This window comes from Ranitomeya variabilis, chromosome 5, assembly GCF_051348905.1.
Source record: "Ranitomeya variabilis isolate aRanVar5 chromosome 5, aRanVar5.hap1, whole genome shotgun sequence".
Taxonomy (NCBI): Eukaryota; Metazoa; Chordata; class Amphibia; order Anura; family Dendrobatidae; genus Ranitomeya; species Ranitomeya variabilis.
The window spans coordinates 90,678,502-90,702,004 of record NC_135236.1 but is presented as its reverse complement, the minus strand read 5'-3'; the positions used below and the strand labels follow the sequence as shown (position 1 = coordinate 90,702,004).

Below are 23,503 nucleotides of genomic sequence, written 5' to 3'. Positions count from 1 at the left end.
ATACACCACTCGATGTCCAAAGAATATGGATATTTTTACAGTTTATAGCTGATCTCTGGAATATTTCACCCCGATAGCACAAACTTCCTACCAACGCTCTACCAGTTAATGTGTGATATCGTAGCAATATATACCAAGCGTTCCGCTTTAGTGTATTGAACAAGTAGAACAAATGTATCCTGTGTGCCAGAAAACCCATCAGTGTGTTAACCCATGGATTAACCCTGTTTTAGTTCAGCACCAAGGATAGCACAGGCAACGCTACATCATCAGCGCCCTCTACTGATCATTTGGTGAAGCAGCAAGACTTTCTCCATGCAAGGCCGGTGTTAAAAGGTTTATTGTGTTGATATATGGAAAACACAAGTTTACATCAGCTGCACTGCCCAACATATAGATTATCAATAGCAATGGTGCTCGGGCCCGCTCGTCCTAGAACTCCTTCCACAACCACCTAAAGAGAAAAAAGGAGCATTAAAAATAGTTAATCCTACTCCTTAGCTGTTTAGCATAGATATTTCATACATATTACATGATCAGACAAATAAGTAAATGAATGATCAACTTGTTGACATCGGACATATCCTTCCTAACCAATCGGAAGTAGTTGTAAAAGTCGCACCCATCACGAGGTCCACAAGAAGGGCTCCATTCAGAGGTTCCTCTTTGCTACTTTAAATGGAATCTGTCAGCAGGTTTTGTGCTTTCCCATCTGAGAGCAGCGTAATGTAGGGGCAAACACCTCAATTCAAGTGATGTGTCACTTACCAAGCTGCTGGCAGTCATTTTGATAAAAATCACTGGTTTCTCGGCTGCAGATCTAGCAGTTCTCTGAATGCGAAGCTCAGAATAATCCCACCCAGACTACTGATTGGCAGATTTGTTTACCCTGTGCATAGGCAAAAAGCTACCAATTAGTGTTGGGGGCTGGGTTATAGAGAGCTCCTGAATATCACAGACTATCATGCAGCAGGTTCACTAGGCCTCTAGTGATGAAACTGATGTTATCAGCAGGAGATTATCAAAACTACAGCAAGCAGACGAGAAAGAAAGAGAAAGAAAGAGAAAGAAAGAGAAAGAAAGAGAAAGAAAGAGAAAGAAAGAGAAAGAAAGAGAAAGAAAGAGAAAGAAAGAGAAAGAAAGAGAAAGAAAGAGAAAGAAAGAGAAAGAAAGAGAAAGAAAGAGAAAGAAAGAGAAAGAAAGAGAAAGAAAGAGAAAGAAAGAGAAAGAAAGAGAAAGAAAGAGAAAGAAAGAGAAAGAAAGAGAAAGAAAGAAAGAGAAAGAAAGAGAAAGAAAGAGAAAGAAAGAGAAAGAAAGAGAAAGAGAAAGAAAGAGAAAGAAAGAGAAAGAAAGAAAGAAAGAAAGAAAGAAAAAGAAAGAAAGAAAGAAAAAGAAAAAGAAAGAAAGAAATAGATAGATACACACACACACATATATTTATACATACACACCTCAAAAAAATAAAGGGAACACCAACGACCGAATATAGCTCCAAGTAACTCAAACTGTCCACTTAGGAAGCAACACTGATTGACAATCAATTTCACATGCTGTTGTGCAAATGGAATAGAACAGATGGAAATTATTGGCAATTATCAAGACACCCTCAATAAAGGAGTGGTTCTGCAGGTGGGGACCACAGACCACATCTCAGTACCAATGCTTTCTGGCTGATGTTTTGGTCACTTTTGAATGTTGGCTGTGTTTTCACACTCGTGGTAGCATGGGACGAACTCTACAACCCACACAAGTGGCTCAGGTAGTGCAGCTCATCCAGGATGGCACATGAATGCGAGCTGTGGCAAGAAGGTTTGCTGTGTCAGCGTAGTGTCCAGAGGCTGGTGGCGCTACCAGGAGACAGGTCAGTACACCAGGAGATGTGGAGGGGGCCGTAGGAGGGCAACAACCCAGCAGCAGGACCGCTACCTCAGTCTTTGTGCAAGGAGGAACAAGAGGGGCACTGCCAGAGCCCTGCAAAATGACCTCCAGCAGGCCACAAATGTGCATGTGTCTGCACAAACGGTTAGAAACCGACTCCATGAGGATGGTCTGAGTGCCCAACGTCCACAGATGGGGGTTGTGCTCACAGCCCAAAACCGTGCAGGATGCTTGGCATTTGCCACTGAACATGAGGATTGTCAAATTTGCCACTGGCACCCTGTGCTCTTCGCAGATGAAAGCAGGTCCACACTGAGCACATGTGAAAGAGTCTGGAGATGCCGAGAAGAGCGATCTGCTGCCTGCAACATCCTTCAGCATGACCGGTTTGGCAGTGGGTCAGTAATGGTGTGGGGTGGCACTTCTTTGGAGGGCCGCACAGCCCTCCATGTGCTCGCCAGAGGTAGCCTGACTGCCATTAAGTACCAAGATGAGATCCTCAGACCCCTTGTGAGATCATATGCTGGTGCGGTTGGCCATGGGTTCCTCCTAATGCCGGACAATGCCAGCCCTCATGTGGCTGGAGTGTGTCAGCAGTTCCTGCAAGATGAAGGCATTGAAGCTATAGACTGGCCCGCCCGTTCCCCAGACCTGAATCCGATTTAACACATCTGGGACTTCATGTCTCGCACCATCCACCAACATCACATTGCACCACAGACTATCCAGGAGTTGGCGGATGCTTTAGTCCAGGTCTGGGAGGAGATCCCTCAGGAGACCATCAGCTGCCTCATCAGAAGCATGCCCAGGCGTTGTAGGGAGGTCATACAGGCACGTGGAGGCCACACACTACTGAGCATCATTTCCTTGTCTTGATGCATTTCCACTGAAGTTGGATCAGCCTGTAACTTCATTTTCCACTTTGATTTTGAGTATCATTCCAAATTTAGACCTCCATAAAATATTAATTTTGATTTACATTGATCATTTTTTATGTTTTATTCTTCTCAATGCATTCCACAATGTAATGAATAAAGATTTGCAACTGGAATATTTAATTCAGTGATATGTGGGATTTTGGTGTTCCCTTTATTTTTTTCAGGTATGTATGTATGTATGTATGTATGTATGTATGTATGTATGTATGTATGTATGTATGTATGTATGTATGTATGTATGTATGTATGTATGTATGTATGTATGTATGTATGTATGTATAGTTCAGACCAAAAGTTGGACACACCTTCTCATTTTAAGATTTTTGTGTATTTTCATGACTATGAAAATTGTACATTCACACTGAAGGCATCAAAACTATGAATTAATTCATGTGGAATTATATACTTAAAAAAAAAAAAAAAGTGTGAAACAACTGAAATTATGTCTTCTATTCTAGGTTCTTCAAAGTAGCCACTTTTTGCTTTGATGACTGCTTTGCACACTCTTGGCAGGTGTGTCCAAACTTTTGGTCTGTACTGTATGCATGTAATATAATATATATATTTATTTTCGCATTACAATTTTAAATCAGTAATCGTTACTTACATGGGTATTCTTATACAAGAGTTTAGGTGGCAGCATGATTTTGACTTTCGTCCACTTCATATGATCTTGACTACCAGATGACCACAAAAGGGTTTCTCGATGACCAGAAGGTGCAATATATATATTAAGAGTACCTGGAAAAAAAAAAAGAAGAAGTTTACATTAGGTATTATTTTACACAAAAAAAAAAAAAAAAAAAGTGGACTCCAAATGCTCCAAAATACCTTAAACAAAACAGAGCAGGTTCTCTACTTCCCCAGGTCTAGTGCCAGCTCTCTACTTTTGCTCAGATCTTAGCGGTTTCATCACATTGACAATCAATGAGCTCAGCGACTGTGCTGAGGAGGATGTGGAAAACCCCATTAAAATCGGCTTTGATGGGGTGTAGCTTGAATTCAAGTAGGAATAGTGTATTGAGGAGATTTGTCTTTTTTTGATGACCATTGAACCAATCAGGTGCAAAGTCGAGAAACCTTCTCACGGCGTTCTAAAGCCCACTATAATGCCAGCTGTACCGACACCGACCTGAAAGCACGCACACAATTTTGTTCTATGAATATTTTAATTACAAAATTACCCTTTTTGGACAATATACTGATAAAGTGTATTCTTGGTACCAAGTTCATTGCTTAAAAACATTGCTAATTCATTGGCCAATGAAAAATAGATCATATCATAATCTTAAACCAAGAATAAATTATATATTTTTTGGACCACCACTAAAAGATTATGTAAAATTAAAGTGAAGCAGTCATCCCTCGACCGGTGGGCAGCATGTATTAGACACTGACTATATGAATGCAGCCAGGTATGTTGGAAGCACCGCAGTCAGAAAGGGGTTAAAGCTGCCGGGGACAGAGTTGCACTTGAGACTAGTCAGGCAGGATAGCCCCCAGCGGCTTCTCCTCGCCCGCTGCCCTGGATTGACAGGTCTCTGCCTACATGTACACATCAGATCGGGCAGCATGCATCAGGGCAGGTTCACTTTAAGCAAGGGATCAATTAATATAGCGCCTAAAACATGTATAGTCAATGTAAGAATCTACAATAGATCTGCAAGTCCCATGAAATATGAAACTGCAATGGTAGAAATGCAGATAGCTCGCTAATAAATGCCGGCGGATTGTATCCTTGTGAAGATGGCCGATTCATATACATTGCAGATATAAAAACTCAATATCTCCACAAATCCTTGACCCTACAGGTATTTCATTATCTCAACAGGACGGTCAGTTGTGAAGATGGATATCCAAGACGAGTAATTTATGAGCACAACCATCGGGCAGGTAAATATCAGTGCAGAATCTGAATTAGGGACCTCATGGAGGCACGGTTAGGATGGGATTAGAAGTACTTCCCTTAGAGAAAGGCGATAGGAATAGTCCACCTTCTAGTCATAGATCTATTGATGAAGCAATTATTGATATATTAGCCGATAGTGTCATAGCTAATACATCCCTAGCTGGACGGTTAGTAGAGTTATCGCTCAGACACGTGCTACTGCTTTCGACCATCTCGTAATACATCCCACACTGTGGACAATATTCACCTGCCACATAACCATCAGTGACCAAGGTAAATATAAATTCATGTATCTCCAGCGGGTCAGCTAATAAAACTGGCATCCAAATCACACTTGGTATGGCCACTGCCATCTTCCAGTCAATCAATTCCACAAATAGAGGTGGCTTCAAGTCTGTCGATCCATCTCATCCATCTTCATCTCATCCATCAGATTCAAGTAATCATCATCACCCAGCTGGAGCAACGTGAGGACATTGCACGCACAAGGATGGCAGCGGCTTTGGATATCCACCTTCCCAAAGGACTGTGCTGTTGAGAGAATTATTCACCTGCGGGATAAAGGATTTGTGGAAATATTGAATTTTATATTGGTGATGTATGTAAAAGGGGACGTCTTTACCATCTCCTTTTCTTATTTCATGGGACTTATTTACATTATTACATTGAGTATTTATTCAATGGGCTACAATTTATTGAACCAAAGCTTACAAAGCACCACTCCACCATTTTAAAGGTTTGTTTTTTTCCAATGTTGGAGTGGTGCTACTAATCCAAGTTCCCTGAACCGATTATTGTACTCACCAGCTGCCATCTTCAGTTCAGCTCTTCCCAAAGCCTATCCGGTCCCACACCACCATCTCGTGATCAAAACTTCTGACTAGAGATGGGCGGACCCCTGGATGTTCAGGACTGAAAACAGATAAAACAAAAATTTGGGTTCGGATACCAGAACAGTACCCAGACCCCATTCACTTGAATGGGGAGCCTGAAGTGTTTGCCACACTTTCATGTGCATGACAATACAAAGGTGACATCAACCCACTTCCCCTCACCATAGGGCAAGTGAGAAAAGTCGGGCAAAGCACAAGAACTGGTGCATCTAATAGATGTGCCTTTTCTGGGTGGCTGCAGGCCGTTGTTACTTTTATGCTAGGGGGCCCAATATCCATAGCCCCTTACCAGCGTGAGAATACCAGCCCCCAGCTATTTGCTTTAGCTTGGCTGCTTGTCAAAAATGAAGGGGGGGGGAGGGGGGAGGGAACTACATGCCCTTTTTTTTTTTTTTTTTTTTTTTTTTTTAAATTATCTAAAAATAAATGTTAAAAAAAAAAAAATGGCGTGGGGATCCCCCTATTCTTGATAGCTAGCCCTGCCAAAGTCGACAACTATGGGTTGCAGCCCGCAGATGTCAGTTTTGCCTGGCTGGTTATCAAAAATACAGGGGAACCCACACAGTTTTTTTTTTATTCATTATTATTCATTAACAGGCGCCGCCTGTTCTTGCTGTTATTAGCGGCAGCAAGCGTAGGCTGATGGGAGCAGAAGGCCCATCAGTCGACGCCAGTGACCAAAGGTAAACTTTTTACCTCCAATCACAGCTGCAGGCTCACGCTGTCATTTGACAGCATAGGAACCGCAGCTGGCTGACCGGCGGTAATTATTTTACTGCTGATCAGAAGCAGTGTTTGCCACAGTGTCGTGCACATGACAGTGCAAGAAACACCCAGTGTTCAGGGAAAAGGGGGTTGGGGGAGGGGGAACCCGAACAATAACACGGACTTCCTGGTGAAGTCCATGTTCTGTGTACGTGCCCAAACAATAGGTGCTCGGTAGCCTGCAGAAGACCAACCGGAGCGGCATCGATACCAGATAAAGACAGCGGCTGCTGAATATGAGACTAAATGGAGTGAAATTAGATTAGTGGCACCACTCCAGCGCTGAAAAAAAAAAAAAAAAAAAAACCCCAAAAAAACGCGCCAAAAGTAGAATTAACTTACTGGTAATTCGGTTTCTAGGAACCTTCCAAGACGGCATACGGAGGTTGCCTCTTTGCCCTGATGGGGAACAGGAAATATGGAGAGGTTAAAAGGCCCTCCTCCCACCCATCAGTGACTTATAACTGAAACCCGTAACACCAGTTTACCTTTGAATCCCAGATTTTTATCCAGGATATAGGGAGGGAACTAGCGCCGTCGTGGAAGGTTCCTAGAAAAAAATTACCGGTAAGTCTAATTCTATTTTCTCTAGTCACCTTCCACGACGGCATATGGAGGAATACCAACTATTTGGCTAGGGAGGGACAACGGCCTGGAGAACTTTCCGGCCGAAGACTAAATCTTTGTTGGGCAAGATGTCCAATCTATAATGCTTGGAGAAAGTATGTAACAAAGACCATGTAGCTGCCTTGCAGATCTGTTCTGCTGATGCACCTGCTCTTTCTGCCCAGGAGACTGAAGTGGACCTGGTCGAGTGGGCTTTGATCCCTACTGGGGGTGTTTTATCTTGAGCCAAGTAGGCTTCTGCTATGGCTCTTTTTATCCAGTTAGCGATAGTGCTTTTTGCTACTTTTTTTCCCTTATTTTGTCCATAGAGGTGGACAAAAAGATTCTGATCGATTCTAAAAGAGCTAGTTTGCTCTAAGTAATATAGTACAATACGTCTGACATCCAGAGTATGGAATCTTTCTTCTTTTGAATTTGCTGGATTTTGACAGAAGGAAGGTAAAATAATTTCCTGGGAATGATGGAATTCAGAAACTACTTTTGGGAGAAAAGAAGGATCAAGACGCAGTACTATGGAATCATCTCTAATAGATAGGTAAGGTTCTCTTATCGATAGAGCTTGGAGTTCTCCTACTCTTCTTGCCGTGGTTATAGCCACCCAAAAAATTGTTTTGTAGATAAGATTTTGCAGAGAACAAGAGGATAAAGGCTCAAATGGTGGACCTGTAAGCCCCTGGAGTACTAGGTTAAGGTCCCATAGGGGAACCACCAACTGTTTTTTAGGGTTCATTCTGGAGGCTGACAACATGAACCTTTTAATCCAGCGATGATTTGCCAGATCTTGATCAAAAATAGAACTGAGGGCGGAGACCTGGACCTTTAATGTACTAGGCCTGAGGCCTATTTCTAAGCCCCTCTGAAGAAAATCTAAGATTTTTGACAGATTTGGATTGAGGGGATCTGGTGGATTAGGAAGGAAAAAAGACAAAAATTTCTTCCAAACTTTATTGTATATAGCATTGGTTACTAGCATCCTTGATTTTTTAAGCGTAGCAATCACTGAGTCTAACAGTCCTTTAGATTTCAGCATTTGGGCTTCAGTAACCATGCCGCTAGATTCCATTTCTTGGGATCCTGATGACGAATGGGTCCTTGTAAGAGAAGGTCGTTCCCTACTGGCAACTGGACTGGGCCATCTACTTGTCGATCGATGATCAGGTTGTACCAACTTCTTTTTTGCCACAAGGGGGCTACTAATATAGTTGGGGTTTGTTCTTGGATTTTCCGTAAAACCTTCGCCAAAATAGGAATTGGTGGGAACGCATAAGCCAGACGAAAATTCCATTTCTGGGCTAGAGCATCCACTCCTCTGGAGTTGTCCCTGGGATTTAGGGAGAAAAAGACCTCAACCTGCGTGTTCTGGCGAGATGCGAAAAGGTCGATATCTGGCATGCCCCATCTGTCTACAAGCATCATGAAGATCCGGTTGTTTAGACTCCATTCCCCCGGCTGTATATCTTGGCGACTTAGATAATCTGCCTGGGTGTTGGAGGACCCTTTTAAATGGACTGCTATTAGTGACAGTAAGGATTTCTCTGCCCTGGAGCATATTCGGGTAGAGATTTTTTTAGGCTGTTGAATTTTGTACTGCCCTGGTGCCTGATATGAGCAAGTGCCGTCACATTGTCCGAGTATACACGAACATGATGTCCTTTGATAATCTGCCCTGCTGCTAGAAGGCCCTCCTCTATAGCTTTTAATTCTCTGTAGTTGGATGACTTCCTGCCCACTACTGGGTCCCAAAGACCCTGGAAAGGGATGTTTATCATGACTCCCCAGCCCCTCTTGCTGGCATCTGTTGTAACTGTAGCTAACGGGATAGGAGTCCAGCTGACACCTTTCCGAAGATTTTTCAGATTTGTCCACCATGCTAGGGATGCTTTGACTCGACCTGGTGTATACAGTCTTTTGTTTAAAGAGCTGGGATGTTTGTTCCAGTTCTGTAGAATATGTGTCTGTAGGGTTCTGGAGTGGGCCTGAGCCCAAGGTACTGATTGGATGCAGGCCTTCATGGAGCCCAGAAGTGACATACCCTCCCTGAGTGTAGGAGATCTCATGTCTCTGAATGTTTTGACCTTTGCCACTAAGTTTAGGCGGTGGTCCTCTGGAAGAAAGGACATTTGTTTTGCACAGTCCAAGAGAACTCCCAGGAATTTCTTGGATTTGGAGGGCTGTAACTGGGATTTTTTCTGGTTTGGGACCCACACCCAACTGATGTTAGAATATCTAGAGTTCTTGAGACATGGGACTCTAGTATTTCTTTGGAGGATGCTACTATTAACAGGTCATCCAGGTAAGGAACTATACAGATGCCTTGATCCCGAATAAAGGAGACTTCCACCATTATCTTGGAAAAGACTCTTGGTGCAGAGGAGATTCCAAACGGAAGGACGTTATACTGATAAAGTTTTATCAGATGTTGTTCCTGTACCGCAAACCTGAGATATTTTCGGTGTCTCGGGTGAATTGGGATATAAAAGTAAGCATCCTTTAAAGTCTCATGGTTGACATGAAGGAGTGAGGAGTTATCAAAGGAATGGCAGATTTTATTGATTCATTTTGAACCTGCGGTATTTGGCATGCTGGTTGAGACCCTTCAGATTTATGATGATACGAGACTCGCCCGAAGGCTTGGGTACTAAGAATAGATGGGAGTAATGTCCGAGACCTTTTTCCAATTCTGGAACTTGAGATATTACATTTGAATTTGTTATGTCTCCGAGACCGGCTAGTAAAGAAGTTCGGTCTTTTAGGGAGGGAAGAGAGGTGACTTTCAGACCCCGTGGAGGGGAGGATGTAAACTCTATTAGTAGGCAGTCTCTGACGACATTGAGGGCCCAGTGACAACTGGTAATATTTTGCCACTGAGGAAAAAATTTAGAGTCTCCCCCCCACCGGGTAAAAAAGTCACCACTTTTCCCATTGGGGCTGTTGTTGTTGGGGAATAAGGATATTTTTTCCTTCACCTTTTGGATAACTCCACCTGCCAGTTTTGCCTTTTCCTTTCAGAGGCTTGTGGCTGTGAGGGACGAAAAAAATCTTTTCTCAGGAGGTTTTTGTTCCGGGAGAGCTTTTTTCTTATCTGTTGCTTTCTCTAAGATTTCATCTAAAGAAGGTCCAAAGACGTAGTCACCTTTAAAGGGTATAGCACATAATTTGGCTTTAGACCTGATATCACCAGACCACATCTTAAGCCAAAGGGCTCTCCTAGCTGAATTGGTTTGTACAAGAGATCTGGCGTCAACCCTGATAATTTCCAGGGAGGCATCTGCCAAAAAAACTGTAGCTCTAAGACTGGGTAGGGAGTCCGGCAGTTCACCTCTGGAGGTACCCTGAGATATATGGGACTCTAATTCCCCCAACCAGCGAACCAGGGCTCTAGCTACACAAGTAGAGGCAATATTGGCTTTTAAAGCTACCGTAGAAGTCTCCCAGGATTTTTTCAAGAGACTTTCAATTTTTCTGTCCATTGGATCCTTCAGCTGCCAAGAATCCTCAAAAGGAAGGGCGGTTCCTTTTGCAACTCTTGCTACTTGTGAGTCAACCTTGGGAATGTCCCATTTAACAGAATCACCTTCTATGGGAAATCTGTGTTTCATCTCAGAGGGAATGCTGAGGCGTTTCTCCGGCAGTTCCCATTCCTGAGAAATTATGTCTAGAATATTAGAATGTACCGGGAATCCTATGCGTTTCCCTTTGGATATTCCCCCAAACATCTGGTCTTGGATGGACTGGGGTTCTGGTTCCTCCTCTAGCCCCATAGTGCTGCGAACAGCAGACACTAAATCCTCAATCCAATCTGAGGAAAAAAGATATTTTCTGGTTTCGGCGGTTACGGGTGACATAGGTTCCTCCCACCTTCCAGATGATGAGGCATATGAGAGGTCGGATTCTGAGTCAGTGTCCTCAATCTGAATTTTCCTTTTCTTTGCTGGAGGAGAAGGAGGTGTGGGGGGGGTTGAGGAGTAAAGGCCGCCAGGGTAGACTGCACCTCTTGTTTAACTAGAGTGCAGATTTCTTCCAATAGGGAGGGCTGCTCTGTTCTGATTATTTTGTCAGTACATACTTGGCAGTGTTTTTGTCCCATACTGAGGGCAATTTAATGTTGCAGATGGCACATTTTTTATTAATAGAAGGTTTAGAAGCAGACTTGTCTCCCTGTAACGAGAGGGAAAGATGTGTCAGAGAAGGAGATACCCCCTAGGTTATCTATGTAAGGACCCCTTTCCCTGCAGCACTTCCTGTGGCAGGGGCAGCGCTGGGCTCTGCAGGTGCAGGGCAGGTATTGCCTTCCATGACCGCAGATAGTCTTACCTGCGATGTCTTCAGGCAGAATTTATACCTGCCCCACCCAGCGATAGCCGATTCCCTCCTCCCCCCGGGTCCTGAGGTAGAGGATGGCGTCCTGCACGAGGCACCGCCGGCGGAAGTGCTGCGTTCACCAAGCAGGATGAACCGAAAGTGACCCGCACGATCACTTCCTGGATGCCGGCAGAGCGCGCGGAGGGAGAGGAGACCGGAGAGCTCAGAGAGGACTCCGGTTGGGATCACTGGCCTGCTTTACCCTCGAGGGGGTGCAGGAAGGTCAGGAGGGGGTCCTGAGGACACAGGCAAGCGGCACGATGGGAGCAGCAAGATGGAGCAAGGTGGAGGTGAACACGACCACATGCTGCCCGGCAATAAGAAAAAAGGTACTGCAGTCGCCGGCCACCACAGCACACGGACCTCTCTCTGTCCCATGGAGAACAGGAAAGACACTTACGAGTGGGAGGAGGGAGGGCCTTTTTACCTCTCCATATTTCCTGTTCCCCATCAGGGCAAAGAGGCAACCTCCGTATGCCGTCGTGGAAGGTGACTAGAGAAAAAAATGCTACTTTGATTTAGATAATCTTTAGCAGTGTTAAATAAATGCAATATTTTTGGTTATATTAAGAAATAGCTTGTTCTTCATTGACCAATGAATTAGCAATATTTTTTCACCCTTGGAGCCAAGAATGCACTTGATGGATAGATAGGTGAATGAATATTAGAATAAAAATAACGACATATATATAATTTTGTTTGCTTTTCTGTCTGGTCGGTGTGAACAGAAAGAACAGAAAGTATTCAGACTCCTTTAACATTTTTCACGGTTTCATTGCAGCCATTCGGTAAATTTAAATAAGTTCTTTTTTTTTCTCATTAATGTACACTCTGCACCCCATCTTGACTGAAAAAAAAATAAAATAAAAAGTTGAAATCTTTGCAAATTTAATAAAAAAAGACCCTTTGCTCAGACACTCATATTTACATGCCGCCATTTCCTTCCAGAGTGCTCTGGCTTCAGAACAACTCTGTGACCATTCTTGACTGGCCCAGCCAGAGCCCTGACCTAAACCCAATTGAGCATCTGTGAGAGGCCTGGGCTGTAGTCGTGGCAGAGAGTATTCATTTATACACGCTCGGGTCTCCCGCCACATTAAAACAATGTGCCTTTGTCAGCGTACCAGTCTCTCTATAATCCACACCATCAGGGTCACCTCTGTCTCTATTTGTGTGCAATCATAGGGAGTGAGTCTGCAGCAGACCAGAGTCCAGTTCCAACTTTAAACAAGTAACTTTACCGATTTCCTTCCTCAGCACGCCCAAATCAATTACAGCATCGACATCGGGTACCACACAGTTTACATCCTTCACTTTCACTATGCTCTCCCTCATGTCTTTCAGCATGTTCCTGGGTCATGCCATCTTGCCCGGTACTGCAACGTCCTCCCTGTCCAGCTTCACTACTTTTAGGAGTTCCCCTGTCCGTTTCACACCACACAGAAGGGCATCTGCCCACGGAGTAAGCTGCCACATGATAGAGCCACCTGCATTCCTGTGCTGCTGCAATTTCTGGCCTTCCAGCCTTGGATGACTGGGCTTCTAGCTTCCAATGCTACAGGGCCCACTGTGTTGCCCGGGCTCTAAGGCCCTACAGGACTGTCTAGGCGCCCTGGCACTTCAGACTAAAAACCAGGAAGCTTACCATCTTATCCCACAGTTGGCCCCTCCTATGTTTAACTAGTTGCTATAACTGTCTTATTCTATAGTATTCCAATATGCCCCCCCTCTAGTGGACTTATATTACTACACTTTCCCTGAACTATCAAACACATAACAGCATAAGGTACATGACATTTACAAAATAGGACATGTAGAACCACGACGTGTTTGGGACGTTAGACAATTTCTGTGGCCCCTTACACATCTCTGAAGAGACCGGAAAATGGATGTCCACCAACGTTCACCATCCAACCTGATGGAACTGGAGAAGATCTGCAAGGAAGAATGGCAGAGGATCCCCAAATCCAGGTGTGAAAAACTGGTTGCATCATTCCCAAGAAGGCTCATGACATGAGCCTGTACTAGCTCAAAAGGATGCTTCTACTCAATACTGAGCAAAGGGTCTGAATACTTAAGACCATATGATAGTTCAGTTTTGTTTTTTTTAACAAATTTTCAAAAATGTAATTTTTTAATTTTTTTTTTTCAGTCAAGATGGGGTGCAGAGTGTACATTAATGAGAAAAAATTAACTTTTTGGAATTTACCAAATGGCTGCAATGAAACAAAGGGTGAAAAATTTAACCCCTTACTGCCAGCTGACGGAATAGTACCTCAGCTGGCAGTATCCCCCACTTTGAGGTGGGCTCCGCCTAACATGTGAGCGCAATGGGCGCAAGCGGAATCGCGATCTGCCCGTGCCCATTAACTAATTAAATGCCGCTGTCAAACTCTGACAGCGGCATTTAACAAGCGCTCCCAGCCATGCGGCTGGAAGTACTCGCACCACTGACCCCTTTCACGTGATCGGGGGTCATCGGTACATTGCCATCACAAACAAGGGTCTCCTTGAGACCTCTGTTTGTTGATGGCAGATTGCTATGAGCGCCACCCTGTGGACAGCGCTCATAGCAAGCCTGCAATTCTGCTGCATAGAGGTGACCTGTGCATCACCTCTATGTAGCAGAGGCGATCGAGTAGTGCATGCTTCTAGCCTCCCATGGAGGCTATTGAAGCATGCCAAATTAAAAAAAAAAAAAAAAAAAGTGTTTAAAAATATTTAAAAAATATAAGTTTAAATCACCCCTCTTTCACCCTAATCAAAATAAAAAAACAAAAAAAACAAACCTACACATATTTGGAATCGCGGCTTTCAGAATTGCCCGATCTACCAATAAAAAAAAAAAAAAAAAAAAGGGATTAACCTGCAATAACACGCAACAACAGGTGATCAAAAGAACGTATCTGCACCAAAATGGTATTAAAAATGTCAGCTCGGCAAGCAAAAAAGAAGCCCTCACCCGACCCCAGATCACGAAAAAAGGAGACGCTACGGGTATCAGAAAATTGCACAATTTTTTATTTTTTTTTTAAGCAAACTTTGGAATTTTTTTTTACCACCTAGATAAAAGACAACCTAGACATGTTTGGTGTCTGAACTCAATGACCTGGAGATGCATAATGGCAGGTCAGTTTTAGCATTCAGTAAACCTAGCAAAAAAGCCAAACAAAAAAACCAAAAAGTGTGGGATTGCACTTTTTTTGCAATTTCATCATACTTGGAATTTTTTTCCTGTTTTCTGTTACACGACATGTTATAACCAATGGTATCGTTCAAAAGTACAACTCGTCTCGCAAAAAATAAGCCCCTACATGGCCATATTGACGGAAAAATAAAAGTTTTGGCTCTGGAAAGGGGAGCAAAAAACGAAAAAGAAAAAAGCTCCGGGGTGAAGGGGTTAAAAGGGTGGCCCTTCTCTGTTTTTGTTGAATAATTTTGGGGGTTTACTTTTAAAAAGATTTATTGCAGTCAGGTATGTTTTACTCAAACTCTCCAGCGTTTCTGGGACAGTACATAGAGAGAGGCCTGTCAATCAACTGGGGTGGGGAGAAACCCTCACTTTAGTCTCTGGCAGTTTGAAAAGCCCAGCCAGGGACTATAGTGGGAACCATAGTGAGAGCGTCTCCCCACTCCAGTTGGACTGACAGGTGGCCTCTATGTACACACATAGGAGACACCTTGTCAACCAACTGAAGAAGCCTTTAAGCTTTTTTTTGTAGTGTTGCAGTGTTTCAGAGAGAATCCATACCTGGCTGGAATCATGCAGCCGGGCTCAGATTCATGCTGTCCTTGGTTCATGGAGCATGAATGTCAATATGGTAGGTTCCTGGCTTTCCCAGATGTTTCCATGCGGATGGATTTAACAGATCAGACCAAAGTTTACACTGAAAAATCTAGTCCCTGAATAACATTGTCAATGGTATCAGCCAAGAACCATTATAGCAGCGGTTTCTCCATCTATTCTGTAACTATAATGCTAGCATGGAGTTTTAGTTCAGCAACAGCTGGAGAGCCAAACATTGAATATCACCCCAACATACAATGCATTCACCATGTCCATCATGGCTCTTGGAATAACTAAAGCCATGTCTCCAATGCAAAAACGATTAAGGCGATGCATTGAAGTGCAAGCCAACTTAGGCTAGGTTCACATTGCGTTAGGGCAATCCGTTAAGCGCTAGCGCTAGCGGATTGCGCTAACGCAATGTTTTTTTCGGGGCCGCGTTTAGGGGTCACGTTAACGTCCCCGCTCTCGCAGATCCCCGCAAGCTGCAAGCAGCGTCTGCGGCGCGTCAAAAAAGAACGGCACATCGCTAGCGCGAGCCAAAAAAGGCACGCGCTAGCGATGCGCTACAGGCGAAATTTACATTGCTGTCAATGGGTGCACTAACGGACCCGTTGCACGGCATTAATTGCGACATTTTCGCCGTGCAACGCTGTCCGTTAGCGTGCACACATTAACGCAATGTGAACCTAGCCTTATTGAATCTTTAGTAGTCTCAAAAAAAAAAAAAAAAGTTTACATTATAGCAGAGCTTACCTACACAATTGCTTAGGGAACCATACCAAAACATGATACAATTAGATGGCTGAAGTAAAGACTTCAGAAGTAAAGCTTTTTGCCTTGACGCTCCTCCTGGTCTGCGCTTTACCGACAGATGAAAGCCTAATTAAAGATAACGTACATCAAAATTTAACATTCAAAATGGGAAATCTTTATTCTGCAGATTAGAAAAAAAAAGACAAACTAACCTTCAGGTCCAAAATGTCTAGAACTAACATTCATACTTCCCCTAGTAAGATTCCAGTCTAAATCATCTTCAGGGTTTTGCTTCCATCCACAAAGTCCATGTTCAAACCCACAAAAAGGTTCAATGATGCTGGGACTTTTACTCATCTTATTATATGAATTATTTCCAGGTATCCTCCTCGGGGAAGACACACTGACACCCAAACCAGTTGAGCCCCTTGTATTTTCAGTTGTGGTTAGTTGTTGCGTTTCACCACGCTGAGAACTTCCAAAAATTTGCAAAGTGGACTTTCCTTCCAATGTATGAGCATTGTCCATGGTTGACCATATTTTCTTAAGTAAGGAACTTTCCTCAACTGTGGAAATCACTGTTGTGCTGTCAGATGAACTGAACTCTGAATTAGTGACTGAAGACCTTAAAGAAGAAATCTCCGTAGCAAAACCTGTCCTGTTGTAATCTGGCACCTGATCGGTTGTCTTGGGAATGTTTAACACTGTGGAATTGATGTCTGTTATGGATCTATGGGTTGCAGTTCTAGTGGTCTCTACTGTAGCATCTGCTTCTTTCATTCTCACGCTTGTAATGGAGTGCGTTGGTTCCAGTGTGGATAAGTTCCAATAATCAGTCAGTACAGATTTGGACTTCGGATTTGAAAATAAAGTAGAGAAAGTCTTGGGCTCCAGACTAGAAGTATGGAGGTCAACTGTACCAATCTTAGATATGTTAGCTGGGGGATAGACTGTAGTTAGTGCTTCACTTGAAGATAAGGTAGAAGCCGTCGATGAGTTGATTAACGCAACATCAGGAACATCTAAAGAATTCAGATTTGTTTCAGGACAACCAGCGATAGGTGGAGAAGCATCTTCATTAAACCGAATGGCTCTAGAGTTACCTGAAAAACATAAAAATATATATATATATATATATATATATATATATATATATATATATATATATATATATATATATATATATATATATATATATATATATAGTGGTTTTATTACAGTAAGTGTTATTGATGAGTTTTATCAAGTCTTATCTACGTGCAGCACAGACCCGATTTCACATCCAGGAGAACTTTCAAAATTTAGGCTGCAGATTTTCACAGCCGATTTCATTACTGTGGAAGTCTGAATTCTTTTGGTGTCACATTTCCAGACAGGATTTTGGTGACTCCAAAGATACCCACTTTGCAAATTGAGCGATGCATACTGCAAATATTATGGAAGTGTGGTTTTTCTGTGGTAGAGTTTCTATAGCACAAAAACTTTAAAACAATGCACCGCTTTCCAAGATTGTGTGCTCAATCATTTAGGCTTTCTTTTGGAGCAGTCACCCACAGAATCATAAGTAGACGATTAAACTTTATGTAGAAGAAAAAAAGTTGCTTCTGCTTTTTAAAGGTAAATAAAGGCTTATCTATTGGAGATTAACAAAAGGACACCAGCAATTTCCTTAAATGTTTGTGCAAAGCGATGCACTACTACGGATTGTCAATTGACAATGCTTGGATTTGTGCTTACCTGCCGAGGGGATATCTTGAGGGCAGCGGTACAATTTATTAATTCTTGCAATGTCGGAATTGCTGAGTTTTACTCTTTGGCCCATGAATACATTGGTCTTTCGAGGCTCGATGGTAATTTCCCTATTCTTAGAAAATGCAATGCTGTGTTGAGAGAGAAGAAATAAACTCTTAAATTTTGACTACCTTGGGTGTACATTCATCAGCTACAAACATTCGATACTGATTAATAAGATCAGAGTCACATATACATCCTCTCAAGGACAGAAAAACTCCCAACAATATATGTGTAATTAGAAAAAAATGAGCCACAGCCTGCCAATTTCAATAGATAAAACTTTTTCATAACATTTATTAAATAACATCACGTATTACAATAATCAGATAAATAGCTAATACAAGACCATATAATCCATCGAAGGTTATTATGTGCCGGATACAGGTAACAAAAATCTCGCACCACACCAAATATACTACGACTTGAGGTCACAGATTCAATAAAGTAAATATACCATATAGTCATTAAACACTATTTGTCCCACCAGGAACCCATGTAAAGCAAGTGTCTATATACGTGTCTAAGACTGGACCTCACCCATATTAGTCGTGGTGTGGACGTGAAAGCGCCAGCCCCTACGTGCGTTTCGCGTAGGCTTCTTCGGGGGGGCCAAATGGCAGTTCGATGCACAAAAAATAAGCCATCACTCAGCCCCAGATCAAAAATGGAAACGTTACAGATCTCGGAAAATGGCGCATTTTTTTTTTTTTTTCACCACTTAAATAAAGAACCTAGACATGTTTGTGGACTATGAACTCATAATGACCTGGAGAATCATAACAGCAGGACAGTTTTAGCATTTAGTGAACATGGTAAAAAAAAACAAAAAAACCCACGGCTGTGGAATTGCACTTTTTTTGGAATTCCCCCCCATTTTCCAGTACATGATATGTTAAAACCAATGGTGTTGTTCAAAAGTACAAATTGTCTCACAAAAAACAAGCTTTCACACTGCCATATTGACCAAAAAAATAAAGTTATGGCCCTGGGAAGAAGGGGAGAGAAAAAAAAAAAAAAGCGAAAACAAAAATACCTCTGGTCGTGAAGGGGTTAAAGGTTATGAATGAGAAATACAGTAGTCCATCAATAGACATAGTATAATACTGCTCACTCCTATCCAGTGAAGGTAAGTAGTAAACTTTAATATTAAATAACTAAACCAGCTTGGTAGCTGCCAAATTTAATAAATTAAATCGACAAGAGTCACATGAGGACTGCCCCAGCCTCAGAAAATACAACCTGACAGCAACTCCGATAATAGCCCTTAGAAATGGGTCACAGACAAGTGTTTAAAGGAGAGCTGCCCTTTATTCTTGAATTGCTGTGAAGAATCAACTACTGAAGGCCACTACCAAGAAGAGACCTGTCTGGGCCAAACACAAGGAAGACAGATTATTAGATCAGTGGAAATCTGTACTGTGGTCAGAGGAGTCAAAATTGGAGATTTTTGTTACCAACACCATGTCATTAATGTCTTTATGTAGCCCACTATGAAGCATGTGGGGAGGAGGCATGATGGTGGCTTTGCTGGTGAAAGTGTTGTCGATTTATTCCAAATACAAAGCACAATTATCCAGTATGGCTACCCCAGCATTATGTAACGACATACCATCCCATCTAGTTTGTGCTTAAATGGGACCATTATTTATATTTTATCAGTGACCCAAAGCACCTCCAGACTACGTGACCAAGAAGGAGAGGTATGGTGTGCGGATTCAGATAAAATGGCCTCTGAGGAGCTGGCAACAGACTTTTTCCCCGGCACGAAGCACCAGTACTTCAATCTTAGCGCTAAGTAGAGATTTGGTTGCTCATCAGTTAAAGTGCACTACTTTTACCTGGAAAGTGTTCAGCTTCAGTAATCAATGTTTCCATTCAGTGGCAGCAAGTAGATGAATATGTGTGGGCTGGATCTCATGTATACATAAGGCCTATATTAGCATTTCTACCCTGCATTTGATGGGGGCATGTGTGTCTGTTCCTCTACAAGGGGCATACCTAGTGCACAGCACTATTAAGTTAAGATTTAACTTGTTGTGGCTCTCAGACTTACACTGAGAATTGACCTCAAAGTCAAGGGGTTGTCCAAGTTAGGAATTATTGAAGCCTCATACCATGCGCACCGCACGTCAGAATTCTCAAGTGTCGGTGGCGAGAGTGTGACCACAAGTATGCAATCTGCATATGTAGGGGGTGGTGCTGTTATGGACTTTAAGGAACACAGGCTGCCACTTTAAGAGACAACAACCCCTTGTCTGGTGTGATGGAATGTTCTGCTCCCCCCTGCAATAGACTGTGTGAGTGAACTGCCCTGTGCTGTGCTGAGGGGAGGGGTTGAGCCTTCAGAGCGTGTGAGCAAAAAGTTGCTGCAGAGAATGTCGGTGCTTGTAGCTGTGGCAAAGGACCCACAGCCTGGGACGGAGTGGACTCGTGAAATTGGACAGACTCTTCAGGTGCAGCAAGGGTGGCTGTCCTGTGCTAGTTTGAGAAGCCACGAAGATACAGAGAAAGGAATTTACAGTTTCCAGGAACACCTCCCGGACCCAGAAGCAAGGAGAAGACCACGTTTCACAGAGCTGGCAGAGAGCCGTGCGCACCACCGTACTAGACTGTTGGGGCCCCCCGGGACTGGATCTGAGTCCCCAACATTGTCGTGAGTTTGTTCCTGTTTTGTGCACATGTCAGGGCCTAGTGTAGGCTTCAACAGACAGAACACGGCAGCCATGTGGCCTGCTTAGTAAAGGCCAGGATGGCTATACGTAGAGTAGCATCATTTTTGGTTATTGTTTGCATTTGCTTGTATACGTATATTGATTCTGTAATTGTTGGAGCACATTGCTATTTGACGGCCCAGCTAAAGAATACAACTCTTGTAAATTAGCTTTTGCCATTGCATACCCCTGTTTGCACCTTCCACTTCCATTTCATTCCTTGCCTTCCAATAAATTTACCCTTTGTTGTTTGCACCTCATCTTGTGTACAGTAGTCTCTCCCTGCACCGTGGTGGTTCCTCAGCCATCGCTTCACATACATTCTGTCACAGGCTGACAAAGTGATGAGCGAATATACTCATTGCTCGGGTTGTCCCAAGCACGCTCAGGTGGTCTCCGAATATTTGTGACTGCTCGGAGATTTAGTTTTTGTTGACTCAGCTGCATGATTTAGGCTGCTAGCCAGCCTGAGTACATGTGGGGGTTACCTGGTTGCTAGGGAATCCCCACATGTAATCAAGCTGGCTAGCAGCCGTAAATCATGCAGCTGTGTCAACAAAAACTAAATCTCCAAGCAGTCACAAATAGGGTTGAGCGAAACGGGTCGATCATTTTCAAAAGTCGCCGACTTTTGGCTAAGTCGGCGTCTCATGAAACCCGATCCGACCCCTGTGCTTGTCGGCCATGCGGTACGCGACTTCCGCGCCAAAGTCGCGTTTCAATGACGCGAAAAGCACCATTTCTCAGCCAATGAAGGTGAACGCAGAGTGTGGGCAGCGTGATGACATAGATCCTGGTCCCCACCATCTTAGAGAAGGGCATTGCAGTGATTGGCTTGCTGTCTGCGGCGTCACAGGGGCTATAAAGGGGCGTTCCCGCCGACCGCCATCTTACTGCTGCTGATCTGAGCTTAGGGAGAGGTTGCTGCCGCTTCGTCAGAAGCAGGGAGAGCGTTAGGCAGGGTCCACTAACCACCAAACCGCTTGTGCTGGAGCGATTTCCACTGTCCAACACCACCTTCGGTGTGCAGGAACAGTGGAAGCTATTTTTTTTTTTTTCCTCAGCGCTGTAGCTCATTGGGCTGCCCTAGAAGGCTCCGTGATAGCTGTATTGCTGTGTGTACGCCACTGTGGAAACCAACTGCTTTTTTCAAAGCACATATCCTCTTGTTCCTTTCTGCACAGCTATCTTTTTTGTTTGTCCACACTTTTTATTTAATTTGTGCATCAGTCCACTCCTATTGCTGCCTGCCATACCTGGCTTAGATTACTGCAGGGAGATAGTAATTGTAGGACAGTCCCTGTTTTTTTTTTTTTTTTTTTGTGGGAGATTAAGATTGGCATTTCTGCTACAGTGCCATCCCTGTGTGTGCCATCTCTCACTGAGTGGGCCATAGAAAGCCTATTTATTTTTTCCGTGATTTGTGTTCTAAATTCTACCTCAACACAAAAACACTACATCAATCAGTGGTAGAAAAATATTGGCCTCAGTCAGGGCTTGTGTGCCACTGCTGTGTGTGCTATCTCTCATTCAGTGGGCTATAGAAAGCCTATTTATTTATTTATTTTTTTTCTTATTATTTGGTTTCTAAAGTCTCCCTGAAAAAAAAATAAATAAAATAAAAAAACAGTGGGAGAGTAATATTGCCCTTTCAGCTTGTGTGCCAGTCTTGACTCCTGGGTGTGCCACCTCTCTCTCTCATTCAGTGGGCCATAGAAAGGCTATTTATTTTTTTGGTTTTTTTAATATTATTTGGTTTCTAAAGTCTCCCTTAAAAAACAAAAAATACATAAAAAAACAGTGGGAGAGTAATATTGCCCTTTCAGCTTGTGTGCCAGTCTTGACTCCTGGGTGTGCCACCTCTCTCTCTCATTCAGTGGGCCATAGAAAGGCTATTTATTTTTTTGGTTTTTTTAATATTATTTGGTTTCTAAAGTCTCCCTGAAAAAAAAAAAAAACATAAAAAAACAGTGGGAGAGTAATATTGCCCTTTCAGCTTGTGTGCCAGTCTTGACTCCTGGGTGTGCCACCTCTCTCTCTCATTCAGTGGGCCATAGAAAGGCTATTTATTTTTTTGGTTTTTTTAATATTTGGTTTCTAAAGTCTCCCTGAAAAAAAAAAAAACATAAAAAAACAGTGGGAGAGTAATATTGCCCTTTCAGCTTGTGTGCCAGTCTTGACTCCTGGGTGTGCCACCTCTCTCTCTCATTCAGTGGGCCATAGAAAGGCTATTTATTTTTTTTGGTTTTTTTAATATTATTTGGTTTCTAAAGTCTCCCTGAAAATAAAAAAATAAAAACTTAAAAAAACAGTGGGAGAGTAATATTGCCCTTTCAGCTTGTGCGCCAGTCTTGACTCCTGGGTGTGCCACCTCTCTCTCTCTAATTGTGGGCCATAGAAAGCCTTTTTTTGTTTGTTTTTTTTTTTATATTATTTGGTTTCTAAAGTCTCCCTGAGAAAAAAAAATAAATAAATTAGGTGGGAGATTAATATTGACATTAGTGCTTGAGTGACAGTCCTGCGTGTGTGTCATCTCTGTGATTTTGTGCCACAGAAAACAGAGTGTGTAACATTGTGCCTGATTTTCCTTGTGGTCTCACCAACCTGTTAAGGGATATTGAAATCATACTGAAGTTATAGCTCACCGTGTAAGTTGTTTGACAGCAACAAATAAAGTTACTTTGGTTAAGATTTTAAAACAATGAGGAAGTCTGGTGCAAGAGGTCGTCGTGGGCGTTCATTGTCAGCTGGTAATGGTGGTAGTGGAGCATCAGGTGGTCGTGGGGATAAAAATATTCCACCTAAGTCTGGAGCTGTGGAGCCAGTTTCGTCGTCAGGCTACACAAGGCCTCGAACGCTCTCTTTTCTGGGAGTAGGAAAACCGCTTTTAAAGGCGGAGCAGCAACAGCAAGTTTTGGCTTACATTGCAGACTCAGCCTCTAGCTCTTTTGCCTCCTCTTCCGAAACTGGTAAATGTAAAAGCAGCGCGTCGCTTGTGGATGTTCACGGTCAGGGACAAGTCGCTTCCTTGTCCTCCTCAGCAAAAACTACAACAAGAGAGAAGGATGCAGCAGGCGACACAA

General features: G+C 43.0%; 1 protein-coding gene across 1 annotated transcript in view; it reads right to left on the bottom strand.

Annotated features, from left to right (window-relative positions):
- Nucleotides 1-322: 322 nt before the first annotated feature.
- ASTL (astacin like metalloendopeptidase) overlaps nucleotides 323-23,503 on the bottom strand; it is an 88,077-nt gene continuing 64,896 nt past the window's right edge. Inside the window, exons 8-12 of the mRNA XM_077262924.1 lie at nucleotides 17,653-17,795; nucleotides 16,128-17,018; nucleotides 15,916-16,041; nucleotides 3,424-3,557; nucleotides 323-454 (exon numbers count right to left, since the gene is read on the bottom strand). Coding sequence (XP_077119039.1) covers nucleotides 374-454; nucleotides 3,424-3,557; nucleotides 15,916-16,041; nucleotides 16,128-17,018; nucleotides 17,653-17,795 — 1,375 coding nt within the window. The 3' untranslated portion in view covers nucleotides 323-373. The remainder of the gene's footprint in view (nucleotides 455-3,423; nucleotides 3,558-15,915; nucleotides 16,042-16,127; nucleotides 17,019-17,652; nucleotides 17,796-23,503) is intronic.